This window comes from Drosophila pseudoobscura, chromosome 2 (assembly GCF_009870125.1).
Source record: "Drosophila pseudoobscura strain MV-25-SWS-2005 chromosome 2, UCI_Dpse_MV25, whole genome shotgun sequence".
Taxonomy (NCBI): domain Eukaryota; kingdom Metazoa; phylum Arthropoda; class Insecta; order Diptera; family Drosophilidae; genus Drosophila; species Drosophila pseudoobscura.
Window position 1 is genome coordinate 15,849,159 of NC_046679.1, and position 12,184 is coordinate 15,861,342.

At 43.4% G+C, this 12,184-nt stretch overlaps 2 protein-coding genes across 2 annotated transcripts; both read right to left on the reverse strand.

The window, feature by feature from the left end:
• Window positions 1–654: 654 nt before the first annotated feature.
• Window positions 655–1,035, reverse strand: LOC6897367 (metallothionein-2). Its single transcript, XM_002137484.3, has 2 exons — window positions 896–1,035; window positions 655–835 (listed from the first exon to the last, which is right to left on the reverse strand). The coding sequence occupies exons 1-2, from the start codon at window positions 918–920 to the stop codon at window positions 729–731; spliced, it is 132 nt and encodes a 43-aa protein (XP_002137520.1). The 5' UTR covers window positions 921–1,035; the 3' UTR covers window positions 655–728.
• A 1,205-nt stretch (window positions 1,036–2,240) lies between these two features.
• MFS9 (major facilitator superfamily transporter 9) lies at window positions 2,241–6,546 on the reverse strand. Its single transcript, XM_001358858.4, has 6 exons — window positions 6,393–6,546; window positions 4,485–4,565; window positions 3,813–4,116; window positions 3,210–3,750; window positions 2,876–3,152; window positions 2,241–2,815 (listed from the first exon to the last, which is right to left on the reverse strand). Exons 2-6 carry the CDS (start codon window positions 4,541–4,543, stop codon window positions 2,485–2,487), a joined length of 1,512 nt encoding a protein of 503 aa, XP_001358895.1. The 5' UTR covers window positions 4,544–4,565; window positions 6,393–6,546; the 3' UTR covers window positions 2,241–2,484.
• Window positions 6,547–12,184: the final 5,638 nt, after the last annotated feature.

A 12,184-nucleotide genomic window follows, 5' to 3' on the forward strand; every position in this document is an offset into this window, starting at 1 on the left:
ATTTGACTAGAGTAAAACACACATAAATCCCGACGGCAGGTCATAAAATAAAAGCTAACGATGGAGATATTCGTTCTCCGCTGGATTGCACGAGTTTGTTTGGCGAAAAGCAACAAAATAGTCAAATTTGTCCTTGTTCATCTATGGCTTTGAGAATTTGCTGTGAATAGCAGAAAATATACATTTGATGGCCTGAACAAGATGAGTTATTTGGCTAACAGTAAAATGCATTTGGCTATACATTGAACCTGATTCCATCCCGAGATTAAAGGCAGAAACATTATTGTATAATGTTTCGGCACATAGGCCAGAGAGAGAGTGCATTTTATTTGGATTTATTTGCAGTTTAAGCAACACTTGAACAAAGCTTCGATGTGAATATTCATTTCGAATTCGATCCAAATTGGCTGGAAAATTGTAATTGATGGATGGATTTTCAGGTGTGCTGTGCACAAATATTTGCAATTTTAGCCAAATTGTCGCAATGCGTTTGACGTGTGTTTGTTTTGCCTGTAATTCTATTTTGCGGTTTGTTTACCCGAAATTGCAGGCCACGAATATTGTTTTGGCATAATTCCATTTTCGTTGACCGGCAGCGGGTGAAAATTATCTGCCAGCTGCAAATGCCAATGAAACAAAGTTAAATACCAAAACTTTTAAATGCACAAAATTGTTATAAACTTTATTAGTTACAACTTGGATGGAGTTAAACTCCAGTTACAATTGATTTATTTGTTGCTGCAGCATTGGTTCTTGGGTCCATTCTTGCAGACACAGTTGCAGTCCTTGTTGCAGGAACAGTTGTCTCCGCATCTCTGGGCCGAGCACTGGCAGTCTAACAGTTTGAAATGAATGTTAATTATTATTAATTAAATATTTATTCCATATCACTTACTGGTAACGCATCCTTTGCACACCATTTTGATGATATCTTTGATTTTGACTTGGTTTAAGCAAACACAACTTGACGTTTTCTGGTTAGTTTCTCAACTGATGACCCATCTCCCACGATCCAATCCTATTTATACCGATTCAGACAGCCAAACTGAGTGCAAAATTGCACAGCACCCACACCCAATAGCTTTTCCGACCCGTCTTATCAGTTCGTGTGCAGCAGGCCTACAGCACACGGTTCTCCGTATATCCAGCGATGGGCCAACTAATTTTTTGCGCACGCATTCGCTCTTTATTGTCTTATCAGCCTATCAGCTTATATGTCGTGTACGACGTAGATGTTGCGTTAGCTCAAAAGCACACATCAAAAAAAGATGTTATTAAATATGGCTTTGTGTACATATGTACATACATACATATGTTATCAGAGAAACTATGGTGCATAAGTAACAATGTTAAAATATACCGAAAATAATTTATAATTTTGTTGTTTTCAATTTAAAGTGAAACTAAAAATTGTTATCAAATATTTTGTTAAATCATGTTTTCCATGGAAAGAAGAAATATTTCCTGGAATACATTCTTATGAATTAGCATCAACAGCCGTATATGAATGTTCTTATCCCCTCTTTATGTAGAAAATGCATTTCCTAACAAATATTCTTTTGAAATATTATCTTGCTGAAGGGTGTAATAAAGTTATATCTGAAATTATTAAAAGCAAACTTTAAAAGTTAAATATGCACATGAACAGAACCCAACTGCCTCTCACTTCTCACGCAATACAGTCCCCTTGAAGGAGGCCAGTAGAGCTAAACGACACCTAGATTTATGAACGGTTCCAACCGTTCGTCGCGTCGAACCCAAATCTATTACCACATGTGGTATGTGGTAACAAGGATGAGCGATCGCACAAGTGCCGCACATCTGTACTTTCCTAGCATTGGTCTTTGTTTTAATTACGATATACATAGTTCCCTATAAATAATGCATACGTTTTATAAATAAAATCTTTCGAATTTACAGCTATGTATGTATATTAATTTTTTGATTACCAAGCTCTTGGCACCTGTAGATGGCATTTCCTTCTGGTTTTTCTTATACTTCTATATTTGGGAATGCATTAAGCAAGTTGAGCATAACCAAAAGCCACTCTGACACATCAAATGAATAAATGAAGAGCGTAACCAAAGTGCCACTCAAAGACCCTGAAGGCTTAACATGTAATGTTAAATGTTACGAGTACAATTTAATTGTTGGCATACTTCTGGGCTGGCAAGGGAAACACATCCAACATGGGTTTCTATATAGCCTACTACGGGGCGGAACAGAGATAGCGGAAAACGCTTGTAATAAAATGCTTCGTTTATTCGCAGACACTCTCACAGACACAGCGAGTGCTCTGAAACACTAAATGGATTAACATACATAAATATAGGCACAATGGGGCGCACATTGCTAGCATCACACAAACGTAACAAAGAACAAATACTTGGGCACAAAATTCTTCATGTGGTGCTCTCTAAATGCGTAGGATATAGATGCCACACTGAAAGCATTCACTCAGTGGAACACTTGGAGCCGGTCGGACTAGTCCTTCAGCTCGGCTGCCGCGTTGACAAACCCTCCTCCGGTTTGCGTTAACTGCAGCTGCGCCTTCTCCTCGGCCTCCTGGGCCTTCTGCTCGGGCGTCTTCGCCCACTCCTGCAGCTCGCCGGAGCAGTAGAACCAGTAGATGACACAGCCGATTAGATATATGCCCGCCGAAATAAAGAAGATTATACGCCACTCATCGCTGGTCTGTTCGACAACCACGTAGCCCGTTAGCAGCGGACTGACAATTCCCGGAATAGTTGCGAACGTGTTGCCAATGCCCATCAGGACGCTGGCATGCTGCGGAGCAATGTCCAAGTGATTGACCCTTGAAGAGAACAATAAAATTAGCAACACTTCTCAGGAAAATTCTCGTTGAAATACTTACGCAAAGCCGGACCAAGCAAAGGCACCCAGTCCCACAGCAATGGTGAGACTCACCACCGACCAGGTGGGATCCAGGAGATATGCTGTGAGCATCATGAACACTGTCTGAGCCAGGAAGGCGCCACAATTGAAGTTGCGACGCACCTGAGTTGTCGTCCAAATGCCCTTCACCTGCAGCCAATCGGCCAGATAGCCGGAAACGGCAAGGAGAATCCCCATGGCCAGGTATGGGACAGCCGACAGAAGGCCCGTCTTGCCCAGGTCAAAGTTGAGCGTATCTAAAGAGGATATCGTAACATTAGCAGCCAATAGATGGGACTATTTTCAAATCGTACCCTTTAGGAAGCTGGGCAATTGGGTGAGCAGCGTGTAGAAGCCCCAGTTCTCCGAGAAGTGCGAAGCCATGATAGCATAGAACGCCATCGACGTGAAGATCGACTTCCATGGATGCTTGATGTTCCTGTTGCCTGTATAGCCAATAGTCTTCTGGATATAGTCGCACTCCTCCTTCGAACAGAACCGATCCAGCTCCGGTCCAGCGCGCACGAAAATCAGCCAGGTAATGTACCAGATAAGGCCGATAGTGCCGAACACATAGAACACACTCTCCCAGCCGCAACGAGTGGCCAGTATCCCTGAACAGGGCATCGCGACCACAGTGCCCGCATAGTTACCCGCAAAAGCAATGGAGGCCATGCGCGATCGCTCCAGGGGCGGCGACCAGCGGGCCCACACGGCATGAATGCCCGGGAAGGTGACGCCCTCGAAAAAGCCCTCAATGATGCGCACTGCCAGGAACATCTCCAAACTGTGCTTGGCAGCCAGCGGCGTGAGCAGTGTGAGGATCGCAGTACTACCAATGCCAGTGCCAAAGACCTTGCAAGGTCAAGCTTAATCATTAGCTTAGAATTAAGGTAGGAAAATTGTTAAGTACTTACAATGTTGCCACCAATCTTGGTGCCAATGTAGCCGCCCAAGAACTGCGTCAGAATGTAGCCATAGAAGAACGAGCTAAGAATAAGGCCCTTCTGTTTCGAGTCCCAGGGAAAGTCCTGCTCATATGACACGTTCCCATCGCCATCTACAACCGTGCGGTTCTCGGTCATGGCCACAATGGCCACCGAGAGATTCACCCGAAGCGAGTACACATTGAAGAAGCCAAAGAAAGCCAAGAGCACCACAATGTAGCGTTGCTTGCGCCAGAAGCGCCATGTAAGGGGCTCGCTCTCCGTGATATCATTGCTGGAAAGTACGGAAAAAAATACAATTTAGCTGAAATCGTTGTGGATTTTTGGATAACACTCTAGCTGCCCGACTGTCTGTGATCCATGCAAATGAGTAGCTAGCGGCATTACTTTCCCTTTCGAATAGTGAATTACTGCTGCTGGGGAGTCTTGGTCGTTTTTTTCTTTGTGGCTAGCCTGCGGTGAAACCAGTTTTCAAGCTTCTGCTGTGATACCGACTGGTTTGCTCTCAGCTCATTCGGGCGCAGGGCCTTTGTACTTTACCTGTTTTACTGGACATACACTTGGCTTACATTTACTTTGGGCTCCTTTGTGCAATGCGGAAGAATTTAGCAATGGTAATATCTAGGTAGTAAACATACGTACTTGTTGTGGTGCACCAGACCATGGTGTTTTCCGTTTTTTGTAGACTCCAAATCAGTCATTGTGCTTTCGATTAACCAAAACCTGCAATCAAATAATTATTTGTTTATACAATACTCGTATCACAATTGTACTGGCAACTCGTATGCGTGCTGGCGATTCATTAAACTCGTATTTAAGCGGAGTGTGGACCCAACAGCAGTCCCATCCTAACTCTCTCTCCGCTTCAGTGGGATGATACAAAAAAAGCGTGTTATAATTAAGTGATTTGTTGGCGCCCAGCCACGAATATACAGAGATTCTGTAGCGTGTCGGTCGCGGAATTGCCCCTGTGCACAAAGAGCAAACATTTTCGTAAGCAATTTGTGGGTTTCTAATGCGAATACATAGTACTCGTACGCTATATGGATGATTTGAGCGTAACATTTTGAGAGAAAGATTGAGCTGAGCATCCGCCACGGGAACGCATCTTAACTCAATTATCTATTTAACTTATTAAGCAAATGGTTCGCAAATTGTGGCATCTGCCGAGGCACGCAAAATCTAATACAGAACAGCACACACACGGATACTGGATGGATGTCATAATCAAATAATTGTGAGGCAGACCTGGCTGGCTTGATTCGCTTTGATTTGCAAATTGCACGAATTTTTGGCAGTCCTGAGTGCCGCTTTTTGAATGTCATTTCAAATTGAAGCAATTTCACAGCACGCACGTGTTAGATATTCTCTCTCCCACACAATCAGTGAAAGTACAAATGTACATATGCATGTGTACTATATGTACCGACATGTGCGGGGTATCTAAAAATACAGCCACTGGAGTGCTGCTTATCGCTATGGGTTTATGACAACTACCGCACAATTGATTGCACTCGGCTGTCATAAACCGAATAAACCAAAGAAAAGCGCTGCCCCCGAAAGTTTTCCATGCTATCTACTATTGCTTGCTGATAGCCATCAAAGTGCCCCATAAAACATTTCGGTTGCTCGCAATGTGAGTATTTATGTGGCCACAGCTAATTATTATTTAATGGATTCGGATCGATTCATTCATTTATAATTGGATCCTTTGTATAGACTTCCAGCTCAAGAACGTACTTGTAGAGTGATATATATAAATTAAACTTGTGCTTTTATTACCATATGTCGCTTATCAGGGGTTTGTTTTTGGAACAGCAGGAAAATCACCTGAGATTTTTGTTTTATGAAGTGCCATGTGAGATATAATAAATTCCACCTTCGCCGCCTGAGCATTTGTTTTCGACAGCTCTCTGATAAAACCGCTTGCCCCCGATAAGTGGCTGCACAAAGAGAAAAGTATTTCTCGAGTGGAAGATGCAAAGGGCTTGAAAATGGTTGCACAACATTTTAGCAAATATTATTTAAAGGCAAGTCTCAGGAAAAGGATTTATGAAAAGAGTACGAACAAAGCTGATATTAAGAATTGTTCAACTTCCTTTAAAATGTTTACGTAAAACTCCAAAATGTAAAAAATATGTATAAATTTCCTCTTACGAGTATGAAAGATATAAAGTGCTTTCCACGGAACTTCGTATGAAATATGTATCTGTTATGCACTCGAAAATATACTCGAATTCCAATAAACTTTCCAATCTAATTGGCTACAAATATATGGATTTCAAGCAGTTGACAGCCCTTGTTGTCATAACATCCAAATGAAGTCATGCAATCCAGAAAACACTTGTGAAAGTGAGTCGTTACACAGCTTCAGGTACAGCTGAATTCCAAACGGCAGCCGCCAGAAGCAAAGTTTTTAATTACAACTTCTTTAAAGACAGTTAGACAAACAGTACGTTCAATACGCACCTCACTCACACACACACACATATGCGTACACAGAATTCAAAATATTTAACTTATGCACAAACTTTGTGATGTTTTACGCACCGAAGAAAGTTTGGAAACGCGTCTTTAAACTTATCAACTTCTTGCTCTCGACTTCTGATAAAGCCGTTCAATTGCACTGCTTGCCACTGAGGTAATGGCGTGGGCAGGTGTGTGGTCGCCGGTTGTTCACAGCGGACTGAATTTGCCAGTCTCTCTCAGCCAGCAGCTTAACTCAACAGCAGCACCAGCAGCAGTAGTCCCAAGCTAATGCCGAGGCATGCTAATGCCCGATCGGCTCAGCCGCTCTGGGATTGGGTGGATCGGTGGAGCGCGTGTGTAGGAAATGCTGCCACATTAATTTAACTTCAATTGAGGCACTTAATAATGCCACAGCCAGAGCGTTACCCAGAGCTTGAGGAAGAGCAAGAGCCAGAGCAAGAGCCAGAGCAAGAGCAAAAAGAACCTTGACTGTGATTAGAACTGATATGGATCGGCATAAAGCTTATCGTTTGATTAGGCGGAATATGTGGCGCTTGTAAAGATAAATTTAGGCATTCAACAGATACCAAAATAGTCATATGTTTTGGTTACTAAATTAAATTTGCGAGATTTGTGGTAAATTTTTGGTATCAATTGTATCTTCACGCACGCCCCACCACAAAAGTTAACAGTTAGCCGAAAACACGACAGTTCTGAGGCCGTGTTGCAGCAAAAAATTTACTCGGTTCGCAATATAAGGTGCAAATTGCTTGTGAAATGTGTGAATAGTATTGTACAAATAAGAAAATTGCATAAATATCCAGTTCAAAGTGGATTTTTATTTTATTTTAGGCAATTTTTGGATCCAATTCTCACGCTGCAATTATCGAGCTGAGTATTTTTAGCTTCGCCGGCTGTCATGCGTCCATGTACGTACTGCTGTTAACTGCTTGAGCTTAACAGTAGCAAGCAGTTCGGCTTCACAGAGGCAAGCAGTGGAACAAAGCAGTGGTGTGCATGCTTGCGTTAAGTATACGCATCGCCAGCCTAGAGTCATTAGGCTTATCGCAGCGATCGAAGCACAGAAAAGTAACTATATTAATAGCAAAAATAGCAATGTTTTCATTTCAGGGCAGCTATGCAGATCATTCCTTTGCAGCCCTGTTTCCATCATTTGCCCACCACGTTGGCCCATGATAATTGCCGCCGTTTGTTAACAATACTTAAGCAAATATTTCCTTTTTTTAAATCACTATTTACATATGCACAAAAAATAAATATTAAATATCGAACAATCAATTCCAGTGGCAATATTAAAAAAAATATATATATCCCCTGCTTTTATGCTTTTTTTTGGGTCACTGCCATATCATAAACAATTGTCGCAGTCACACGTGCTGAAAAACAAACAAACAAAGTGTTGCAACTCAATTTACATTCTCCAGCAGCTGGGCTGGAAGCATTGGCAGCAGCTGCAGCACGTGACAAAAACATTGGAACATCCCGGTTCGAGAATTGGCCAAAAACCAACCAAACCAAAAAAGAACAAAATTGATTGGGTTAAATGGCAAATGCTGCTGTTGTCGGCAGCTCTTGGAGCCCGCCGGAAAAAATTTGTTTGCTATTAATTGATTTTTGGGTCAGAAGGGGCCACGGCAGTTTGACGATTAAGCACTCCGGGTCGGCATTTCTCGCCTTATTGCCAAACAACAGAAGCAGCAGCAGTGAATTCGTCAACTCGGCAATTGTCGGCCATTATCCTGCTGATGATGTTTGTCATAAAGGGAAGCAGTTATGCGGTCGCTTTGTAAATTATACACAAGAGACCAGACCGAGGAGAACTGCGAGGGGCATTTCAGTTGCATTCCAAATCCCCATTAAATGCGCCATTTGTTCGGGGCACTCAACGGGATTTCCAGGCGAATTATTTGTTCATGCCCATTGGAGCAGGTGTCGAAATTCCTTCTGAGAAGAGGGTTTTTCATTTGGCTTAGCTTTGGGGTTCATTGTTTGTGCCTTTGTGTCCCCCATCTCCTCTTCCAAATTGCATTTTAATTGTGCGCTCAAAGCAAACGCAGCTAAGTGCAAACAATTTCGACTGAATGCACGACAAACAAAGCCGTTAAATGGAAAATCTTAAAAAAATTGAGAACTGAATAACTGGAAATTGCACGGCGTGCTTAAAGGGAATTTTCATGCGGATGCTTTGTACCTTTAAGCCGAAAAAGTAGAACGGACCAAAGCGAAAATGGGAAAAAGAAGAACTGTACCAATGCAAATTTGTCTTTTGACTTTGACTACGTGAGCCTTTAATGGTTTTCTGCTAGTAACTTTAGCAGAAAACTCGAAACTTTTCAGTTTCCTGGGCCGTCCCCTTTGATTTCAAGTTGACAAAAGTTCCAGCGACTGGAGCGCATATTACAAAAGCCCCCTGCTCGGCTTGCCGGACAAGAAGGAGTCGTAGAGTCATGGAGTCTGGGGAGGGGCTTTTGCGCTTTTACCAGTCTGCCTTCTCATTCTTACCTACTTGAAATGCAGCAGAAGCAGCAGCAGCATCGGCAGCAGTAACAGAAGTCTTCAACATTTCGATCCCCAGTCGCCTTTTCGGTTCCATTTGGACACACGTAAGTCCCCGAAGGTTAACACAACGCAACTTGGACGAAGCTGTTTTAGCTCGAATGCAAATGCAGCTAACTTTTCCTAATTGCCGGGTAGATAGCGCCGGAAAGTGCACCCGGATACGACCGGAAAAGAGGTCAAAAGTCAAATCTTTCTCCCCGCCAATCTGCAGCTGCTTCAATCATCTAACCAGCACGCGTGGCATGCACTCGCATTTGCAGCCGCTTAAGGCCAGAGGTCAAACTAATTTGAATCCGTGCATTTGCACACATGTTTTAATGTCATTTGATATGTCCACGAGCTGAAAGCTTTTTAATGACCATAATTTAGCTACTGTTGCCACTGTCGCTGTCGTTGCCGCTGCCGCTGCACACAGCACGCATCCTGGGTCAAGGATGCACACGAGGCATCGAGTTCGAGTACGAGTACGAGTGCGAGCACGAGTATGTGCCAGCACTTGGAGTGGTGTGGCATGGCTGGAGCAAAGACAGGCTAACCTTGCGCATAATTAAGCTTCGAGCACGCAGCAACCGCAGGAGCAGCAGCAGCAGCAGGACCAGTGGCTACAGCAGCAGCGGCATCTGCATGGTTAATCATACTCCACGATGGTTTTGAAGACTTTGAAAAATGTATTCAGCAGAACAGAAGCCCAAAAAGCCTTTCAGCACTAACAAAGACAAATATTGTGACAATAGCAAAACGAAAACAAGAGCTGGAGACAAGGCACGACCGGCGCTTGTGTAAATATAGAATTTTATAATAACAAAGCACGTCGCAGGTGCAATTAGTGTGCAAATAAGCGTTTATTTGCCTTAGCAGACGAGGCAGGACACGACAGGACAAAGTTAGAGCCAGAGAGGGAAGGGAATAACTGACCTCGTTAGCCCCCCCTTTTAGTTTAATTGTACTCCAGTTGCCGTCTTGTAAAATTAGAATTCAATTCGATTCTGCCCAGAAGTCACTGGGGTGCCATATTCAAGATAATTGCCCAAGATTATGTCAAGTGAAATTTCCTTGGCTTGGTCATAAATCAACTCAAACTCCTACTCTGCTTCAGCATCGAAGCCAAATCACATGGCTGCAAAGCAACATTACTCAAGGCACCAACTTGCAACTTGGAAGTTGCAACACAAGCTATGTGCAGCCCAAGGATATGGCGAACAAGAAAACTAACCCCATGACCAGTTGGGGACTTACTATCTGCTCACATCACATGTAAAGTGCAGTGACACCAGCACACAGCTCCACAGCTACACAGCTTCTGGCAGCTCAGCAGACCCAACTGAATGCGAGCTGGCAGCAGCATTTCTCAGCTTTCCACCTCTGGTATTTTCACAGAGAGATCGCCAGGGGCCACAACCTGTTCCGTGTCCCACCCACGCCCACCTGTGTGACAGTTGGCAGCTGCCTAAAAATGCCGAGAAAATTCCAGCGCCCTGGGATTTGATGGCAATCGCTGCAATTTGGCCAGCCTGGTATTCTGACCAAATGGAAATTAAAATGTTTTTAACTTGTCTGTGTGTGAAATTGATTGCGGAGCCTGGCCAAGCGCCCACTGACCAGCCCTCCAGCTCAATTCTGTATGCTGATTTGTATGCTCTCTTGCTCTGGCTTGCCCTGCCCTTTTGTGCGGTTGATCATATTTGCATGCACGGGCAAAAAGTTCTCGGCAAACTGTGCTAAAATGTTATTAGCGCTTAATTAGTGTGCAACTTTTACCAACGCCACCTGCACCACACTCGCACCACACTCGCACTCAACCACAAAGGCGAGGTGCGCGCTAGCTAGCTGAACTTTTGCTCAGCTTTGTGGTGGAAAAGTTTTTAATAATGTTCAACTAAAATGAATTAATGCTTCTTACTACCAGACTGATGGATGGCTGAAAGCGGAAGGCTAACGGCAATGCAAGGCGTAGCCAAGAGCAGCGATGAGCCGGCTAAGAAAAGATGAGAGTGGCTTATAAAAAGCACAAACAGCAAAGAAATATCCCACTTCCCACTTATACAACAGTAAATGTACAAAAAAAGAAAGAAAAACTCCAGTGCCATAGGCCAACTCGAAACAAATGCATTAAATATTCACTTCGTTCTGGGACAGAAGGGAGAAAAGGGTCAACAAACCAAACTGACAGTTAGACAGAACGGTTTTGACGGAAGTTTATGCATTTCTCATTTGACTGTTGACTGTTGGAAAGCTTCGAAGGAGCCAATGAACGCCTGTCTTTAACGTTGTGGCCACTAAAATAGGTCTCCCATAATCTCAGAAAAGAAATAAATAAGGAGCGTATGCCATATTAATAAGTACTTTTAACGCTCTCAAGAAAGAAATGACCGCATTTGCTCATTTAATTAAAAAATATCAACGTCTGGCATACGCTTGCATGTTAATTGAACGGCCTCGAAATGTGCTTTGCTGTCATAAGCGCATATAAAAATTGGCGGTTCCTTCATCAAGTTATCGCCCGTGCAGATGGGGCTATCAAACAAAATTTAATAGACTTCCTGCCACCCGGGCAACATATGGTATGACAGGCCTTTACGAGCGCATTACATGGGTTTATTACGAAGGGAGGCACCGCGTGGCATGGCAGTGCAGCTGGAAACAAATACATCAAATGTCAGCCACAATAGGAGCAACACAATGACAGCTATCGATGGAAACAACTCACTTTGCCTCCTGCTCGGAGTGAAGTGCAGCATTAGTCACTTAATTGAAATAGAAATTGAGTTTGATAAGTGAATGGATTCGAATTCAATGTTCAATGCCCCAAAATTTATGCACATTCGATGGCAATGGGGTTTATTTACAGCTCAACCCCGTCCACTCCCGATTGCCACACACCTACGGTTACCATACATCTAATTTATGGCCAGATTCGGCCTAAACTGGCTATGAGCCCCCCTACTAGCCACAGAAGGGGCCAGAAAAGCCGAGCTATAAATGGAAGCAAGCCAGACATCGGAGACCAGCATCCTGTTTGGATGCAAACACACAAACATACTCGCAAATAAACACACACAGAGCCACCCCCCCACCTATGGGGTCCTGTGTGCTATTTAAAATGGATATATATTGCATCTGCCTTTACGCCTCGATAAGTTTTCAATGAACACTTTGTAACTATTTTTACAGCGTTTAACGTTAACACTTGTGGTGATCAATGTGGGCCCGTACTTAAGCCATTGACAACCGCGATTGATAGCTGTCAGGTTATTCAAAGCCATGTAAACACGATGCCCAAATGATGGCAACAA